We start from the raw sequence: 21,404 nt of genomic DNA on the forward strand, positions 1-21,404 counted from the left end.
GCAAATGCTCTGAAAAGTAAGTCAATGAAAATAATTGCTTACAATTTTTTAATATTTATATTATTGCTTTGCTCTTGATGGAATTTAATGTTATCCAACAGATTTAGTTATTATGTAATTTTATTTTATTTTAATATTTTCCAAAAGGCCAGGAAAAACAACATATTTTGTTAACTTTTTATTCAAAAACAAAGGATCATTGGACTAGTTGTTAGCGTGACCCAAGCATCAAATTCAAAATAAGAAAAAATGCAATTAAAAATTTGATTATTTACCGAGCAAATACTCAGATCTAATAAGCTCGTTGGCTTGTTGTTGTAAGTTGCAATTATTATAAGTACCTGGTATAAGTGCGACAATGTTTTTCCAAAAATTTGAACATTTAAAACAGAATCTATAATTACAAATCAATATAATCAAAGACTGTTAATGCTGTTTAGATTTCACTTAGCACGCATTTTCTGACGGAGAAATAGGGAACTATTCTGATCAAGTCAATCTCGAATAAGGGTGTATAAAACAAGAATTAATGGACACGAATAAAAACTAACATTTTATTTAATTTTGCATAACTTATCAAATTTACAAAGTAATGCTATTGTTTCCATTTTCAGAATTACATACAAACTACTCGCTGTGCTATACAAAATAATATACCCAACTAGACTATAGAATGCTTTATCCTCTACATATTTGCAAACGCTCTTAAAATTTTAGACAACTTTTTTGTGATAAATAAATAATATATTAAGTTCTTACTCAATTATTTACAATATTTACATGAGCTTAATAATAATCAACTAGTTATTATCTCTGATACAACTGAATCACTATTCAACAGCATAATAGTCAGGAAGTGCAATAAAAACATGTTATTGAAATTATCTACTAAATGCATCAATTGCCGAAACTTAATATTGGCAGACTTACTCAGAGGTTCAAGCAGTGCTTGCAGCGAGATATTTAGAAACTGGTGTCGTACTCATTGTAACTAGGTAAAAAGTTCAAAACAAACACCGATTTATGTAGTCATTTTACGTTTACAGGATTACAATCGGTATTTTCAGTTCCGGCACCAGCGATAGGTGTATAATATCTGACTTGTGGATCGCATTTTTTTTAAAACAATCACCGTGTTCTCTCAAATAAGAAAGTTGTTAGTATATTATACATTGTGATTCAAAATTGATGTCATTCCATTTAGCGGGTTACTGGGGCTTACTCTTAAAGTAATTTTTGAGAGCGCCTTTATCATTCCTTCTATTTTTTCACAACAGCTCCAGAGGAATGACTCAAATTTTGAATCATCCTGTATACATTCTATGCACCATTATGTATGGTATGAAACCGCATGCCAGTGAGAGTGAGATATCCACGAGCAACAGACAACAGTGAACTTTATCGATCCCCGATTTGCATGCAAAGCTTCACTTCATTAGCATGATATCAGAATAAGAAGTCCGAAGGGTTTCTAAATATATCGTGCAAACGAATATGTGGATAAGTACTGTACATGTACGTAAACTATAATTTAAACGACGGCCTACAACAAGATATCACTTTACTCATTATACTCGCAACATGTAATTCATCCTTTACCGCCTCATTATTCCATTGATATAATTGTATGTATACATAGTATTCTGCTGGGCTCTCTGCAATGCCGCCGGGTCTTGATACTGACTTTGAGCGGCCATGTTCATCATCTGCATAGCAGGTATCTGATTATTTATAAATCCTGCCGGAGTGTTCGTAATATATCCCGTAACCGCTCCAGGAGCCTGTTGCGGTGATATCCGATACCCATTCAGGGAATTGTTCATTACATATGGATTCAAGGACACATTCGGACTGACTCTGCTAGAAGTACTTTGCATATGTTGCATGGCAGCAACATTTGGTGCAGAATTGCGGCCGGATCGGCCGATGTTCTGGCCAATCGGCGGCGTCACTGAGCCGCTCAACTGGTTAACATTCATATTCGTTTGATAGTACTTGGAATATCCCAGAACTTGTTGTTGCAAATTCGACGGTATTGCCGAAGGTGGTGTTAAGTTTCGCACTGCTTGATTTTGTATCATTGCTTGATGCGTTGGTGGTGGAGTCATTGTATGTGGATGATGGGCTGGTGGCGTCATCGACGTTGGCGGCGGCGTCATTGTATTACACGCAGAAGGCGGAATTGTACTATTAGAAACCATTTGCTGTAACTTTGCCAGACTACAACTTGAATTGCCTGATGCAGGCTGGCCGGAGTTTGCCTGCAAGGAATTTGGAGATGGCGTAGGCACTGTCGGTACTGGCGTATGGGAATGCGTATGAGGATTAGTCTGAATATAGAAACTAGCTGTAGTTACAGCGCAACTAGGCGACACAGCCAAGTTCTGATGCCCCGATCCCAAAGTGCTTAACGGACTTATTCCGCCCTGTTGTGCCATTCTGTGTTGAATTACCGTAGTCATTGGAACATTAACGTAAGAACTTGAGCTCTGCCCCGAAAAAGTTTGCGTTGTGGCCACAGGTATATAGTTCGCCTGGCTGATCACCGAATGATGTCCATGATGAGCATGCTGATGCATCGCAGTTGCTGCCAATTGATGCGAATATCCCTGATGCACCGCTGCCGCTGCAACTTGCTGCTGTAAATGTTGCTGCAGTTGTTGTTGGTGCTGCTGCTGCATGACCTGATGTTGGGAATTAGTGGCCGAAGAACTCACTTGCATATTATGTTGGTGTTGATGTCCAGCAGGCGGAGTTGCCCGCTGCCTATTGGAACTCTGCGGCGGTGCAGCCGGTGGAGTTGCTCTCATACTATGTTGCTTACTAGATTGCGTATTTGACCGACTTCTTGGCTGTTGCAATTGTCTTTTACTTGAGCTTCCGGGAGTTTGAGCAGGCTGTTGAGGTACAGGTTGCTGGATCTGCATTGTACTGTTCAAACCCGGACTTGACGCAGGTATGGTTACTCCTTGAGCCTGTAGGTTTTGTTGCTGCATGCAGTCATAGTTGGTTAGGGGAGGTTGTGGATTTCCGTGTCCAGAGTGGGAAGATATAGCGGATGACGGACGTACTACGTCCACAGAATTTTGAGATGTTATATCGCTTGCAATTGAGGCAGGTGATTCCAAGCCGATATGGGCAACATCCAGTTCGCATGGAGCATACGACAGACTATGAACAGAGTTCGTAGCAGAATCTGGAGGGTAAACGGCCATAGAAGGCATGTCTGCAGTTGGTTGTATCGGTGCATGTGCTTGTTTTAATGCCGCTTGCTGATGAATGTTGTCACGGTTTTCAACTTTCTGCATATCATCTTTTTGCTTGGTTGCCACTTTCGACGGAATAGTTAAATTCGTATTTGCAGATTCACACTGTTGCTTGTGCTCAAGATGCTGTGCATGGTTCACTATGGAACAGCTGGCTTTATACTGTTCTGAAGCTGTTCGACTACTTTCATGCTCCAATTTGTGTTTAACCTTCTCCTCCTTTTTCGGCGACTGGTTCTTATCTTTGTGTTCGTTTTTATTCGAGTTACTTGCACTTCTGCCGCTACCACTAACTACCTGCTGATTATATTTGGACGAATCGTATCTATGACTTTTACTAGAGGTTTTTTCTTTCTCACAACTACTAGGTTGTTTTGCTGGTGGCATCATATCCAACGGGAACTGTAAAGGAGGCATTGCATAACTTGCATACTCCCTTTTTGTTGGATCATAATACTTATTCACATAAAACCTATCCCACTGCCATGGATATTGTGCAGTCATATTCATGTTCATATATCCTTGAGAAGCCATACTCGCAAGTAAAGCTTCATTTTCTATATGAACTTTCTGAGCCGCATCATAAGACAACTTATCTTCATAGGGTAACTTTTGTTGAAATCTTTTGTCGTCATATTTTTCTTGCTTACTTCTCTCAGTTCTAGAATGATCTTGCTTCGGAACCGGCTTATGATCTTCCTTGTGTTTCATAGATGATTCTCTTGCGTCCATGTGCTGAGACATTTTTACATCTTTATGTGGCGGTTTTTCTATAACCGATTTTGCTTCTATTGATGAGGCAGAAACCATATGCTCTTTATAGATGACCGGCTGCTTCTCAGGACTTGGTTTTAATTGACATGAGGTAGGTTTTAAGTTCGATTTTTCATCTCTAGATTCAGCTGCTGGATTGAGTGATTTTGGTTGTTGCGGAACAGATGAAATTGGTTTCGGTGTTGGTACAGACGGGTCCAATCTTAAAGATTTATGATTATCTGTGTTATTTGCAACTACTGTTGTCAACGGCTTTTTTTCCGCCGGAGGCTCAAACGCAGGTGTATAGATTGGCTGAGTGGATGGTGGCAGGTTCATTGTGGGCACTGCCACTGAATGCGGCAAAACAGGGGCAGCTTTGATAACCGCAGGACTTTGTGATACTGCTAAACTTGTGATAATTGGTGGGTTGCTTTCTGTGGTCGATGTATTAATGGAAGCGGGTTGGGTTGGCAAGTGCTTTACATTGTCGCAATCACTTGTAATTCTATCAATGACCGAAGAGCATGTTGTTGAACTCGGTGTTGTAGTAGTAGGGTGCATATTGGCAGGCGTGGCTTCTGATGTCAATTTTTCTGGAGTTTTAATAACGCTTTGATTGTCGCTACTCCTACTCACCACAGCATCGGATGAGATTCGGTTCTCAGTGCCAAGTGTTGTCTGTGTTATCGGGGGTTGAATCAAGTTTGGTTTAGTTGTACCAGCGTCTGGTTGAATTTTATTGGATGATGACTCAGTGGCAGTCATGGCTTCAGAAGCGATTTCCTCCAAATTGTGCGGTTTCGTAACCACTTGCTCACGTGCATCAGATTTCAAGGCTTCAGGTATTTGATTGCTGACATGATTTTCCACTTTTACTTCTTCTTTAGTGTCATTACTGGGTAAATTACTCGCATTTAGATGATGTTCGATTATAGCTTGAGATTCTTCCATTTTTTCTATTTCCATATCCACAGACATTCTGGTAGATTCCGTTTTCAATATCTCGGGCTCCGGGTTTTCTGTATCTGCTGTTGATCCATCTTGTACAACTTTTCCACTTTCTGGAATGCCACTGATTTCTTGATTCTCTACAGGATCGCTGCTCGGTTGCGGTATTGCTTCTTCTGCTTTGATTCTATCATTAAATTCGAAACTCTTATTTTTTGATAACTCTAATATTTTTTTGCTAGATATTGTTTTTATCTTATGACCATCAATTTCTGTTTCTGATTCTGAGGTAGTAGAAGAATAAGCCGCAGATGGTTTTTCTGCTTCACCAAGCTTCGACGGAATAGTGCTATTTGGAGAAGCTGATTTATCTTTGGATGACCTACACTTTGGGGGCGATCTTAGTAACTCATCTTTGGTAGGAGTGATTCTAGAATACTTGTACTTGATAGGAGATGACGATTCCTTATGAGTAGGAAGTTCGTCGTTCTCCATCTCGTCATCGGCTTCTGCACTCGAGTCTTCGTCCGTCGATATTCTTGACGCTTTCTTTGGTTTCTTTTTTTCTATTGTTTCCATTACACCTGTCCCGGAAATTGCCGAAACATTTTCTTTTTTCGTGTCACCAAACTGTTCGTCATCAGATTTTTCAGAAACCACAGAATCACTTTCACTGTCCTTGTGCAATTGTTTGGTTTTTAATAATTGGGGGATTGTTGGTTGGTTATTCGATAGCTCGACGTTCGATCTTCTGCTCTTATTCCACGGCCTGCGCTTCTTTATTATCCTTTTCCTCTTTAGCTGTGGGGTTCCCAACAATGTTGGAACTGATTTCACTGATGCACTGATATTAGCTGAAACTTCTGGTTTACTGCTTATTTCTTCCTTATTAGTTTGGTCAACGGATTCACTCGAAAGTTGGTCCACGGTAGGGTTAATTTCTTCCTGATCCGACTGTTGAAGCGTTTCGTGTTTCTTTTGATGTTGATCCAATTCTTTCTGCTTTTTAGCCCTGCGTTGGGACCATCTTTCGCCTGTTACTTTATCCTTAACCTGGGGAGTATTTCTGGTTGATCGCACTGTACCTGAACTTATTGGATTTTCTAATTTCGACACTGAAGATTCCTCTGCAGAAGCGTTTTTACTGTTGGATACTTTTGAAAGATTACCTTCATTTAGAACTATATCATTTTCCATCTTTTCAGATTTCAACTTTTTAGAAATGCTTTCTTTTTCGTTGTCACATTCGGGCCTCTTGCGTTTATTATCTGTGTTTGCGGTTGATTTGTTGGGCTTCACATCAGCGTATGTTGTTTCGTTGAACTTTAGAGGCCTAGTTCTTTTCCTTCCAGAGGAAGTGATTTCAAACTCTTCCGACGCAAGCGGCGCCTCATTATGTGTATCCGACGAGGTACTTAATGACTTTGGTACTTCTGTTTTGGGTATTTTAGATATCCGGGGCATTGACGAAACGACCTTTCGTTTTTTCCCTTTTTTCAGTTTCACGCCTTGTGTATTTTCTATTATAATTGTCTCCGGTGCTGTTACTATGTTTGCGGACGTTTCTGCACCACTTTTATTTGCCTCTCCATCCGACTTTTCCTCTCTAAATTGACTGGCAGCGTTAGAAAGCAATGGTTTCCACCTGAGACATTCCATATCAATATGAATTCTCGTTTTTGACTTCGACACTCTCTCTGCATACTTGTCAACTTTGTCCCAGTTCACACATATTTCGACTTTCATCCCGTTGTCCGTCGCTGGCGCGCATTTAACAAATCCCAGAAGTTCAAAAGCTAAAGCAACATCTTGACAATACATGCCTGTGTTCTTGCTGATCGCGGTTAACTCTAACTTTTCTGTTCTGTGATCGTTCAAGTATTCTAAAACTATTGATTGCCAGTACGAATTGTAGGAAACTCTTCCTAGATCTGACAGAGGTTTTTCTGGTGTGCCTGGTTGTCCTTCTTCCCGGGATAGTAGGTAGCCTGAAAATTATATCGAGTGTTAAGTACATTTATTACGACCTCATCATCTACTGTTGTTTTGACACCTCCAGTTTCTAAGCATTTTTAAGAATGTATGCTTCATATTGCATATAAGCTGGTCAATTTTTATAAATTTATTTACGAATTTTGAGAGAATTAAAGCGCCTTGCAATAACGTTGCGGGTTTTGCTACACTTTACAAGTGTTCACTACTATAAATTTAAAAAATAACAAAAAGTCGCAGACTTAGATTTGGGACTTTGTGCGGCTAGTTTCCGCCGAAAATCAAGAAAAATAGTATACGGTACGCGAGACGAAAGTCGAAAGCCCGCCACTGTGTTCATAATGCTTCAAGCAGTGGCGAAACTTCGCCTCTCGTCTCTTGCTCTTGTACCGTACTTTACTATTAAGTTAAACAATGGCGAAACTACGTACTTGCCAACTGGAGATCATGAAAAATGTGTTTGATATCTGAGCTATGCCGTGACATAAAAATCAACCTGCGCCAAGTTATGGTCATAACTAACTAACTAAATAGCAAGAATTACTTACTGAAATCAATCAAAAACCGTCCAAACCCTTGTCGTTGATACTGAGGCATGGTCATGATACAGCTGACATTGTATTTCTGTACACAGTGTTTTTCCTTTGAGAAATATCCCACCAGATGACATCCCTTCTTATCGTTCTTTGTCAGTACGTAAAATAGAAACGGTTCCACATCGTAATATAAAGTTTTATGGTCCAAAAACAGTTTCGCCAATAGGCAAAGATTCTGGCAATAGATCTTATTCACATTACCATCAACTTCAAAGACGGATATGTCGCCACATCTGTATATTTCAGTTGCCGGTGGATGTCTCCAAGTGCACTTGTCTTGATGTCTCTTTAAAACTATCGATAAGAGACAGGAATAATGATTAATTTGCTAGTTGCAATTATAAAAGTTTAAAACTTACCAGCTTTGCTCTTCGTATACTTCAAGCAAAACTCACAAAGAAATAGTTTGGGAAGGCGAGCGTACTCCTGCGGAAACGGGCTCGAATACCACGTTTGGATCTCGTACTTTCCAAATTCGATTGCTCCAGGATTTCTCGGCTGTTGCTGCATTAACTTGGAYGGAGAGGATAACATCATAGACTGGTTGGCCCGTTCGTCAGCTTCCAAAAGGGCTGCMGTTTGYGCGTTTGCTTTCTCCCGTGCYTCCTTGAAGAGTTCTAAATCTTTGTGATTGCACCCTGGTGGGAGTTGTAAAGGTTTGATGTCATCTGCAAGCAAACAATAACAACATTTTATTTGYCGCTTTAAATGGRAGTGATRAAMTGGCTTGTAGATTTGATGTTCTGATATATGTGATATTAAGATTTATGTTTTCACTCAGTCAWATTTWTAGGATTTTCACTCATTAAATACAGATGRGACGAAAACACTTAAGTCGAATTTTTGGAATTATCCTTAGGCATCTACCTAAAAGGTTGTGAGAATAATATTTGAAATACTATAGAAATAATTGTAGGTTTTAGCGAAACAACAATTTGCTCCGATGTGAGTTTATGGTCGAAGAAGAGTCACAAATATAAAAATAAAATAAAACAACTGGTAACTGAGTTCTCAAAATAGATATAAGGTAAGATATAACTCAAAAATGTGAGTGTGTGCACCGTACTGAGGCTTTTTTGTGATATTAAAGAGAAGAGATTAATTGAAGAATCGGTGAAGTTTAATTCAAGCATTCAGTTTGATTAGTTGATGTGTTGTTAGTTAAGCTTTGTCCAATGGCCAAATATCACATGCATTAAAATATTTGCTAACTACAATAGGTATGAAGCAACAGAATATGGGAAATTTAATGGAATAAATAAAAAAATTGTTAAATATAAACGACTATGCATCCCGTKTTAATAAAACATTTGTTTTGAAAACTATTTACAAGACTATGATTGGTGAGAGATGAGAGTTTGCGTGTGATTTTTTTTATTACTAGCAGTTCTTATTTTCATTATCAAAGTGTAGGTATTAACGTTTAGTGTTGACCCTAGGAAATATGTTAATCAGTCAYTAGTCAYCAAAAMTAAATAATCGATTATTTATTMGAGCGTCGGAATGATGTTGCATGCATAAAAGAAAGARATCTGATTTTAAAATARTGCAGATATTAATCGGGCAATAATTATGCGAAACGTAAAAAKGCGCCCTTTCCGTTGTGAATAATCMTGTGTATAATTYTTGTCTTGCCTAGTAAGTTTATTGGGCTAGTAGTAAAAACATACTTTTTAGTAACTGCGAGTATTGATAATAAACTGCAGGGCGAAAGTCCTGGCAAGTAATATTCAACGGCGATTAACAGTTTCAAGTGAATAATTTGAAGACTGACCACTCTGTTACCTTTTAGAGCCCCGATATGGCTTAAATAAAACCGAAACGTTGGCCCAGACAAACGAAAAGTTGTTTGTTTTCCCTTCTGCCATTATCTATTGACCGATCAACCCAAACAGAAAGAAAAAAAATCTACCACTAATTATCATCACGGTCACCAAGAAACTTCAGCATTTCCAGTATTTCTGTAGTTTATTAGACAGACAACTTGTTATATCCATCTATACCCGTTAGAGAATTGTATTTTTTGTAGATTTTTATATAATAGAAATTTTCGATTAATGTCTGGTAGAGTTACGTACACATACCTCACAAACAGTCTGTATATATTTATAATTAACTTTGCTAACTAATAAAGTTAGTAAAAGCATCATCACATATTGCTAAAAACTGAAAATCCAATTAGCTGAAAACTTTACATGTGATTACCCTTTCATGCTAACGAAAAGTTTGCTTGTGCACAATTTGCCAACTTGCAGGCGCTCAAGACAATGGCCCACTTTTATTTATTAAATAAAAACCAGAAATTTAGTTACTTTGGTTTTACAGTTTGATGTTCTGCTACATTTTCGTCGCCCATTAATTATGGAATGATCGGAATAAACTCAATTTAGTTTCAGGTAATGTGTAAATAATTCTTACAGATAGATAACCGTAATTGTTAAAAATAAAATATTAGTTATAAAAATCTCGAAAACTCTTCTTTGCCGTTAATGTATGGATTGTAATTGCAAGTATAAGTAAATTGTATTAAAACGGAAACCACAACATGTACAACTTTAGAATGTAAATCACCTTTCATTATTATTATCAATCAATTAAATTACACTTAACAGAAGTAACTTAGACCTCACCAAACGATGCCCCAGAATACAACATTTACAAAACTGATACATGTACACATAAATATAAACTGTAAACACAAAGCGACACATTTTCTGTAAGATCCCTCGAAAAAAATCAGTTTTTACATATTACAAACCAGATCAGGTAAAATCAGCATGAAGGGGTGCAACACTTAAATGACAACATGCCTCCAAATTACATAGGAATTAGTGATTCGCAAAATTGATTAGTGACAAATAAAATGGTATGTTAGTTTATGCACAACGCGTGCCAACCAAAAGACATGTAATAAATTTGTTTTCAAATTAAGCAATCGCAATGTGCGCTCTAGGTTTTGTTCGCCGGTTTCGTAGATATTTAATAAGAATATAGTGAAATGCTCAATTAATTGACAATTATTTTGGAAACATTTACGATGCAAGTCTACAATGAACAGAACTGTTATACGGAGGATTTCATATATCTTTTAGATAGTAACATACATATGGTACAATTATACTTATCAAGTAAGCAATTCGAAAGCGCCTTCAAAGATTGTAATGAAAGGACCTAAGTGTAAGCAAGTGTAAACATGACATCAAAGACGGTGTATGGCAACGCAATAAAAAGGCAAGAAGAGCTTCATGGAATGCAATGTGAAGAGAGGCGGCTTTGGACCCATCAAGACCCATGGAAGATTTGTTATTTTGTAAGCCTCTTACAACAACAAAAAGTCAGCAGATGGGAATAAGCTTGTGGATGACTTCTACAGACAACAATATTTCGTGCGATTACGTAAATGGCCACATTTCTATTGTCAGAAGACAATCACAGTTAAAACGAAAAGAACTATTGGGTTTCTCATACATTAGCAAAACGAAAAGAATTTGGAGAATTTTATCATTTATATGAAGATTTTTAAAAAATCAGAAAGACATTAGTTTCTCAACATCCATTTCAGCTCGGTGTGTCACACAAATATTCACGCAGTCAGAAACACAGCGAACCTGGAAACAAATCCAATTTGATTCGCATCGTTCGCCCATCGCAATAATTCGTCCGAATCGTGCGAAAGATTTCGGATCTATTGGACGAGCTCCAGTATGTTGCAATGAAATTGCTTAATTCGCATCTTTTCGCACGATTTCTGACGAACGCAATTTGGATAAAAACGCATCCAAAGGACGACCGGCCTTACGGTGCACGCGAAACAAACTGTACTGAAGAGTTTTTCGTCTGTGAAGATTGCAGCGTTTTCAAACTTCGGGCGCATAATAAAGATATAAATATCTCCAAAATGAGTGTTATCACTCGACCCCATCTCTCATTTAAATGTTTTCCGCTATAAAAATGGTGCCATTTCTCAGAACACTCTTAAGCGTTCTTTTTGTATTCTTTGCTTCACGACTTTTAGCCCATTTTCTAAAGAGGTAGACTTTCGAGACCATTCTATGAAACTGGTGAGTTTTTCGGGTTTTTAAGCCGTCGCGAAATAGAGTATCTTCCTAAAGTCTCGTAAGCACGAGTGACTTGCATCTGCAGAGGTGGCTTGCTCGAAAGCTTACACTGTACTGAGTACTATTCTCTAACATATTGATTGTTCATTTTCAAAATGCCAGCATTACATTATAAAAATGTATTACTGCACGTGATATGCAACAGGAAGACGAAGAAGTCCTACCAAATGATTTCATGAGTACAGTCTTTCGTAAAATTTGTCTGGAATTCATTAAATATACAGCGATAATAAGTGTAGACCAGACGAGAGCGCATAGAACAGAAATGGCCGTAGTGCATGGCTGGATGCTATCGCGGCGGTGAGGAAAGTGCTTCAGACGATGCATAAAAGAGTATTTCCCAAACCTCATCGACAACGAGGAAATAAATTAAGTGTAAACCGTTTAGCTTGTGAACCACAAACACGAAAACAAAAGCACTTTGAATATGTCGCAGCTCCTGTTAAGATGTGAAGAGTCACAACATTTTATTGTGTTAACGATCTAGTACTTGCAACCACTCAGATGGCGAAAAGAAGACATTTACGACTCCATAGCAGACTAGTGAAGATGTCATGTTTGTTTTTATTGAAGCATTGTGTAGAATATGATAATAAATATTTAAATTTGTATGTTGAATTTTGAGAATAAAAAAAATGGGTGATTTAAAAGACATTAAATAAACGTTACTCTTTAATAAACATTCACCTCAGAAAATTTAGAAACCGTTTGCAACAAACCTGATTTTTTGGACTAACTACATGTATTTTGGTGACACAAAGCTGTCGACCCCGACAGCTAGTGATCTTACCCGTCTGATTGGTGACTGCAGATGCCGCAACGGCTAACGTCTTGGGCGCTTGCTGACTGCGCTTTTTGACCGGCGTTGACAAGAGCTTTTCACACACCGTCGCAGCGGTCTTCACCTCTTCAGTTTTGAGAGATTTAACTTGTTCCGTCATCAATTCTTGAGAGTTTACTGCCGATTTAACCAGGTCGCTAGGTGACAAGGCTGGAGAGGAGGGAGGATGAGGCGGGAGAGTGGGACTCGGGAACTTTTTCCGTTCTTCCTTTTCGACTTGAATCTGATCCTCTTTCGCTGACCGATCATCTTTTGGTTTCCTTTTATTCGGATTATAATTAGGTTGCGATCTGCTCACGCGACTAGGCGTGGGTGCGGCAAAAAAGTGCGACAGACCATCAAATAGACCTTTCAGTTGTCCCAAGCCGTGATTTGTCTTTTTATCCTCGAATTGTTTAGCATTGGGATTATTATCAAATAAACTAACATTTTCCGAAGGAGTAGTAAACAAGTTTTTTGTCTCTTTTCTTCCATCAACCTTAGCTTTCTTATTTTCGACTTTGCTACTTTCTACTGCCTGAGCTGCAGCTGCGAACCCCCAAGGTGCATTCTTGTCCTCATTCATACCACCAATACTACCAAACGTCTTACCTTTCTCAACGAAATTGCGAGGGGATAGCACAACTTTCTGCATTCGAATCTTTGAGTTCGAGTTTGTCTTTTCAACTGAAGAATCAGAAGTCGCAGAATCTGAGTCGCATGATGAACTGGAACATTCCTCTTCCTCGCTAGATGATGATTCACTATAACTTTCTTCGTCTTCTTCCTCGTCCGTTGAGAGCTTTTCTTTTCTCCGCGCCTCATTCCGTTCGCTCCTTCTTAAAACAACCTTTTTAGACGAAGTAGCTGGCGGATGCACACTTCTTTTATTACTTGCGGGAACACTTACAGTTGGCGTCAATTTGCCGTTCCTTAAAGACCTTTTAGATGATTCGTGAGTGTTGGCTATTGTTTTCTTAGCAGATTGTTCGTCGTGATTATCTGCTTCTCTCCTAGTTTTCCTTTTTCCAGCCTCCTCGATTATTGTAGATTTTATGGCCGTTTTCTCTCTCAACCTACTACTTTTTTTCTCGATGTTAAATGCCGAATGTTTAAAAAAACTTTGCTTTTCCTTAGATATTTTTTCCGGGCTGTCTAAGCTGGCAGAGTCAGAGGATGAAACGTGTATGGAATTGCGGGTATGTAATGGGGGCCTTAGATTATGGGAAGGAGTCGTATTAGGATTTTGCGTACCCTGAATGCTTCCCTGTTCATCATCGGTAGTCGTTGTTGAAGACGCTGCTTTTCCTTTTTTCCCTGGCGCTCTAAACTGTGGACTATTTATGGAGGATGGGCGACTCGGGGAGGAGGATAGCTCAGCTATATCATCTTTCGATCTGCAAAAAAGTAAATTATAACTAATGTGCATTTTCGATATTTTTATTATTTGATTTCATTGGAACATAATAACCAAATTGAATTTACTCTTTAATTATATCTCATCTATCAAATTAGATGTAAAAACGGAGTGGTCAAAGTTTAATCAATAACCCTGTACATGTTTATGTGGCTACAGCTTCGTTCCTTCAGGACAATTTAAATAACACTTATATAGATTTAATAATACTGATCTTTTGCATGCCAGTTGCTGCTTATGTTGTTACTTTTAGCAAATGAAAAAAATATTAAGCAAAATTTTATTTATTTTTATCTACACACGCGCTTAATTCCATGGTTTCTTGCGTAAAACTGCAGTTTCCAGACCATTTCTCAATTACAAAAATCTGTTGATGTAGGCGGAAAATTTTTCGGCATAAAATGAAATAATTTATTATACCGATCGCAGGCCGGGAAAGTATTTCCAACAAAAAGGCAGTTTGCTCTTTTTACTTTATCTATACTCTACTCTACGGATAAATGCCCACTTACTTTGCTGATATTGATTCCTTGTTTTTCTCTCTAACCCTGTCGATTTTCTTCTTTATTGCACTACCCGGCTGTTTTTTCTGAGCCTTGCCAACGCTCTCATGATGATTTAAGCAATGACTGCATCTCCAAGGACACTTTGGCTTTTTTTCTGCTGGAGGATCCAAACAGCTCATATGGTACTTTCGATCACAATTACAGCAACATAATAAGCACATTGAAACTCCACTGTTACCTGATGAGCAAAACGGATAAATTAGGTTTCTTGTCTAACATTTACTATACTATATTTATAATGTGATATCGTGTTTTATCAGGCCTATATTAAATACTTTACTATATTAAAAACCAGTTACCAGTGTCTATACGAGCTCGATTTATGTATATTTGTGGTCTAATTCCTAGTTAAAAATAATTGCTCTTTCAAAAGCATATACGTAAGAAATGACAAGACGATTTTACGACCTTTAATATTGAAAAAATCGGGTTACTTTACTAGTTTAACTAATATGCTTACCACAGCCATCACAAATTTTGCATTCTTCGCAAAACCATTTTCCTCCTTTGGCTATGCAAGCTGACAGGACAGTTCCTGAAGTTGTGCAGCTGAAGTGAATTAAAGATCCACACTCGGAGCAGGCACTTAATTTTTCAGGAACTCCTTTTTTGTTTTTGGCTTCCGTACCCAGACATTCTGAGCAAATTGGTAATGCTGTGGGGGCCTGTAAAGTAGAATATCATTATTGCAATTTCTGCGATATTAAGCAAGCTCGAAATACGACATTTATATGAGCTATTTATTGGAGGATCTACATTGGACAATTTCGTACGTTTCATGATAAGTAAACAAATCTGAAACGACGATATGTCTCTGATGTGACATAAAATATTAAAATAAGGTAAAGAGCCAATAACAATGTTATTAACTACTATCCAGTACTACTTGATGCAATTAAGATTATTCTGTAACATGCAACTTGACGGTCAAAGCTATCCATCCACATTAACTGGTCATTAATTTTAAATTAATGTTATAGAAATTATGGATATTTTATTTCCGGACTTAAGTTAATGTATAAAAGAAAAGCATATGCACAAAGATGAATTTCCATCACCTCGCATCATTTTGCTTTACAAAATAGTTTTAATGAAAATCGTAGAGTCTGTGCAATATACGTAAATACACAGCCAACTGATTGTAATTGACTTTGCCTACTTTACTTTACTATTCACATTCAGGTTACAAATCGAAATAGCAACGCATCAAGTTAAGCCGAACCTCCAGTGCAGTTCAAAGAAAATGCCATGCATCGGCTCGATGGTACTCATTTGTTAGAATCAGCCGCACCTCGGTACCGCAAAATGTTCTTCAATGGTTTATATATGGACCAAACATTTTCAGGTACAGTTTCTTCGGGCACCATAATATATTACATTAACTTAATATAATATATTAAGGTGCCCGAAAATATAAACCATTTACTTAACAATATTTTGGGGAACCGATAAGCTACGGGAAGAACACCAAAGGTACAGACGAATACAGCAATAGCGAATATATTAGATGTACAAGTTGTTCATCAACTAAGCACTTTATTAAAACTTGCCGTTATAAATGCTTTTGTCAAAAATGTCCTCTTTTAACATGAGTTTTCAGAATTATATAATGAATTGAAGTTTTACGGCGAAGTCATCTCACTAGGCTTTTCTACAGCGGGCGATAAATACTTTTTTGTCTAGAGATTTTCTTATAAAAACCTCAATTCATTATATAATTGTAAAAACCCAAGTTAAAATAGGAGTCATATTAATGAACAATTTTGAGAAAAGCAATTTACAACGACAAGCTTTAATAAAGTGCTTAGTTGATTTGACAAACTTGTACATCGAATATGCCGCCTAGATATCACCGCCAAACTGTTTTATAATGTGCAGAGACCTTAACAGTTATCCCAATCTTTACAAGGTTTTTACATAGTGAATTATTGTGCTAAGTAGTACACAGGATAATTTCAAACTTAACCCATTTTCAAGAGGTAACTGTGAAAATTAAGTATTAAATCAAAGGAAATAAAGTATGTTTTTAAACAGATATCGCGTCAAAAAATATTCGGAAAGCTCAGGATTCTTAACAAGTAATAATCTAGGGGTAAAAAAGTGGCAGTAAAAAAATATGTCCGAAATTAATAAATGACAATAAAAATTGTGAAATGTGTTTATTCAGGTGCGAGTGTTATCGTGTAATATAGGCAGGTATACAGTGAGATCCAGAAGTTCCATTTAAAATTCAAAGAACTGTTTTTGCACGCATTTTTATTTCAACTTTAAATGTTCCATTGAATTCTAAATTAAATTGCTCAACAGGACTCGAGCAATTTACGAGCAAAAATAATATTTAAAAAATAACAATATGCAAGAAGAGTTGATTGGTCGCCTTGGATATTGTCAAGCCGTAAATTGCACACATTTTGAACATGTAATTTGATTGTTATGTTTCTTGAAATAAATCAGTTATTTTAAGAACTACAGAAATTTGAGAGAAATCGGCGCAATTAATTATTAAAAGGTTCAATCGTAAATTTATCGGTAACTGTTGAGTCTCTAACCAGAAAGGTAGGTACCACCAAACGTTTATTCTTCATTCATTAAATGGAAAAAATCAAGCTCTTCCAATGAGGAAAGTTTGGATTTGGAAGAATATTTGTGCAATTTTTGGCGAATTTTTAAAAATTGTCATTTGGTGTCCAAGTCAACCAAGTTCCTGGTCCTACTTCAAACTTGAATTACCACAAAAGTAGGRAAGAGCGAACAATTATTTTTATCTAATAAGTCCTTTTCCAAACTAGAATTACCAGAAAAGTAGGTAAGAGCAAACGTTTATTCTTCATTCATTAAATGRAWAAAATCAAGCGCYTMCAATGCGGAAAGTTTGGATTTGGAAGAAWTTTTGTGCAWWWTTTGGCRAATTTTTKAAAMTRYMWTRTRGTGKCCAARMCAACCAMGYTTCTAGTCCKYCTCCAAACTAGRATTACCARAAAAGTAGGTAAGAGCAAACGTTTATTCTTCAATCATTAAATTGAAGTRAAGTGAAGAAAAAAGTTGATGGTAGTAACTTATTTTAAGTAGTAATTTTATTTTATTTTTATTTTTTTTTTAATTTAGTTRTCTTGGTARGATACACATGTAAGCTATTAGAAAACAATAAAACTGTATAATGCTCCCATTAAAAAAAAATTATACAAAAGCAGGTTTATCAAAATAAATTTGGTAGAAATGACGGAACTTTGAAAAACTTCATGAAATCACGGAACTTAAAATATTGTGAGAATGCGTTGAAGCTCAAGTCGAGGAGTGATGGATTTTAAAAAGACATAATTTTCAATAACAGACACGAATTAGCTAAGTACATGGTTGCAGTAAAGAGACCATAGTGCAAATGGACATATTATTACAAACGCCTCAAAGATGAGAAAAGAGTTTCAGTGGATTRCTTGTCCTCTTTTGAACGGTGTATCTAGTAAAATATCCCATTTTACAATAATTTACAGTTTACAAAAATGAAATATCTGGGAACCCCACAGATGCAAATACTTGATTTAATTCATAAAGAGTTTACCAGTTAAATATGCAGCTATTTAGATTCTAGTATAAAATAAACATAAAACTTACCCGAGCAACATTATCTGCTTCTTCATTTGTATGCGTTTTTCTCACTGTATCTGCTCGCCGTTTATTGGAGGACCCTTGTAGACTGTAATTATATTTGTAGTTTTTTCCATTTGGAATCACGAATTGTCGTGCAGCAGCTCTTTTAGCTCCCAACCTAACCAGAGTGGGTAAATCAGCCTCTGCAGCCTCTACTATCGTGTGTGATTGCTGAATGTATTTTTCTATTGCTTTCAAACTAGATCCATCTCTTTCACCCAGTTCTCGCACTGCTTTGGTTACCACTTTACTTAAATCAATTCCTTTCTGCAGTTTAAGGGTGCGATTTTGTTGTAGGCCACCAGGATCTTTATACGAACTTTGTCCTTTGTTAAACACTTTCAACACTACACCATCTTTCACCGCAACTTCCAAATGTTCAGCTATGACATCTTCGTGGTAATTATGGTGCAATCTGATAGCATGGCATATTCGTTCAACGCTGGGACGTTGTTTTTGTGTACGAATTTTTCTGATAGCGTCCAAAATCCAGGCGGACCAGACGTCCTGAGCAACTTCTTCTGGTTCGTTCATAATGAACTACCTGCAAAAACATAGGAGATAACTAAAACTTAATATGGGTTTCAATGGTTTGTAAAATATATATACATATGTATATGATAAATTTTAACAACGCACATTAGCGAACCAAAAATTAAATGAAGAGGAGCCCACTAGCAAAAATTATCAACCAAACTTTTAAGCAAGAAGGATTCAGATGGAAACTATTTCGACCTCTGTTATGGGACGTGTTTTCTATTTCGGTATTATGGGAAGTTGCAGAACGTACAAGAAAGGTGGAGGTGTTTTCTTCGTAAGTTGACCTCTCCTCTAAATCATTTATTTAAAAAAAGTGTGAAAAATCGTAAATATGTACTGCAAGAAATTGATAAAGTGGTTCATTATTACTAATTTTCTTTAAATCCAAAGTTAAAATAAAAACTTCAAAGACGTAAGTAAATGTTAAACGTTACATAAAGTATTTTTATTAGAACACTATACAGGGTTATTCACGCTTAAGGCACGGAAATTTGCGGCTAAACCGTTTGGTTTTTAAAAAGATTTTATAAATCAGGCAGATAGACGCCTACCGGGCGCACATTTTAAAAACATTTTGTAATGTACAGGGTGTACCAAAAGCCCTAAATGTATCAAAGTTGTGTTTAAATGTGTTAAATTTAATAGATAAATATATATTCTTGAAATACCTTGTTATCGATTGCTAATAAAAATGGGTATAATTTATAAAAAAAACTGATTACTTAACGTAAGAACAGGAACAATAGTACTGTTATACATCGTTGAATTTGCCATTAAAAAAGCTACCTAATCCGTTATGAACTTTTTTCGGTCCATATGAAAAACAAAAGGGAATGACGGTTTCAAAGAAACGAACCGAAAAAACAGTTGATTCTAAATACATATCTGAATAAAATGTTACTCGTTAAATGAAGTAGGTATATAATTTAGCCGACATTTCCCAATACGGGCTTCCCTCAAATGTAAATTTGCATCAGAAATCAGAAGGGTGGTTTTTCCTTCGTATTTGAGTGACCAAAACAGTTATGAACCTGTAGCAATTCAATGTAGGTAATCAGACGAATATTACTATATAAGATAAATAAAATGAGAAATTATAAACAATCAATAAACAACCCAGACACGACTAAAAAGTTGACATGCGTTACTGGAAAAATTTTAATGGAAGCTACATTAATTTCTGAAGAGTATGGAAGTGTGAATCATCGAAGAATTATAAAATCAAGAAAATTAAAAATAACGTCCACCGAACCCGTTTCAGATGAATTGATTATCCATCAAGTTACATAGCAATGCAAAGATTTGAAGTAGCTTTGCTATGAACTTATTGAAAACAAGAACCTGTTTAGCAAAGGCATATTAACGGCGCAAAAACAATAACGTGTCGTGGCTAACTAGGCGAGCAAAAAAAGGCAAATAATGTGCAAGAAATCGTTGTTTAGTCCGCCACTGACAATTATGTGCTGCCCGCCGGAAAAACATCTTGAATAATAATCGAATGGATCGAATTTGCGCCGTTATATTAGCACGTGTACGAAAAAATGATGCATCCTCAGACGTAAAACACTAATTTTGGTTGGAAAAATGGCTCTAATCTGTGAATGAATACATAACAAGAACGAAAATAGGTCTTCTAGGCTTGGCAACGGATATTGTGGATTCCGACGGTAGCCATATTGGAGCGATTATAACCCGACGGTTTTTTACACAAGTGAGCAAATATAGCCAAAGGGCAGTGTGTGAAACGCTTCTTAATGACATTGCTTACCAGTACGGTTATCCAGGAGCAGTTTATGCTTAAGCAAAGTCTATTACATGGAGGAAACGTAGAGATTTAGGGCGAGCAAAGGCGTTTGCAAGATGACTGCATCGAACATCCGGCGGTAAACTCCAGTACGCGTTCAGGGCTTTAAACTGCACTGAACTGCCGACTACGCAATATGGCACTTTCACTCTTAAGTCCACAAACTGTCTCTAAACACTAGAAAAAATATTCAATACTGTAATAAATGCCATAATATTCATTTGGATACATCATAACAAAAGGTTAATTTTGTGACAAAATGGCCTATTGGAAGCGCGCGCACTTCATCTTTGTTACTGACAGCCCGTATGTCACTTCTTCTGTAAACTCACCAGGGGCGTTCGATGTTATTGTTCTGTCTCACATATTTGTACTGGAAAAAACGAGATGCCAAACGCCGATAGTGAGGAATGTTGTTATACCAGCGACACGAAATTCGCCGCACTTCCGTTTTTGACGGTGGTTTTGAGGCAAGCCGACATGAAAATGGATTCAGACCGCATGCGGTTTATCATTACGTACTTATAACATGTTTATTTATATGCGATTTGGGCACTGGTTTATGGTGCGGCGCATCGGCTTTTTTTATTATTAGTTCTCTGGATTGTGTTAATCTAATTTTACATCATCGTTTGCCGTATTCTGAAGAGAAAAATGATTGTAAAATGCAGATTTAACTGATTCTTTCGGGCCATGTACAGCTTTCACAGAGCCACATTTCAGAATTACTTTCAACTGTACTGGATATATGCTGCTTGTTTTATTACTTAAGGATTATGTACATCAATGATATTGAATTAGGTATACAGTTGAGTCCGGATATAACGAAGTTGAAAAGTGAACTAAAACTGGTTCGTTATATCCGGAGTTCGCTATAAGCGAATAATAATACAAAAACACGTGGTGTATTTTATTTCGTTATTTTTACATAGA

At 37.0% G+C, this 21,404-nt stretch overlaps 1 protein-coding gene across 2 annotated transcripts; it reads right to left on the reverse strand.

Annotated features, from left to right (window-relative positions):
- Positions 1-540: 540 nt before the first annotated feature.
- On the reverse strand, positions 541-20,889 carry LOC109544509 (histone acetyltransferase KAT6B). Of its 2 annotated transcripts, none has more exons than XM_019914749.2 (8): positions 20,436-20,889; positions 18,092-18,671; positions 14,940-15,144; positions 14,426-14,657; positions 12,467-13,893; positions 7,918-8,226; positions 7,511-7,852; positions 541-6,958 (listed from the first exon to the last, which is right to left on the reverse strand). In XM_019914749.2, the coding sequence occupies exons 2-8, from the start codon at positions 18,659-18,661 to the stop codon at positions 1,596-1,598; spliced, it is 8,448 nt and encodes a 2,815-aa protein (XP_019770308.2). In that variant the 5' UTR covers positions 18,662-18,671; positions 20,436-20,889; the 3' UTR covers positions 541-1,595. The 2 variants fall into 2 exon arrangements, with proteins under 2 accessions (XP_019770308.2, XP_019770309.2); XM_019914750.2 differs by having other exon boundaries at positions 13,751-13,893; positions 20,436-20,887.
- Positions 20,890-21,404: the final 515 nt, after the last annotated feature.

Source organism: Dendroctonus ponderosae, unplaced genomic scaffold (genome assembly GCF_020466585.1).
Source record: "Dendroctonus ponderosae isolate FM_Combo_2020 unplaced genomic scaffold, Dpon_F_20191213v2 Dpon_F_20191213_2, whole genome shotgun sequence".
Taxonomy (NCBI): Eukaryota; Metazoa; Arthropoda; class Insecta; order Coleoptera; family Curculionidae; genus Dendroctonus; species Dendroctonus ponderosae.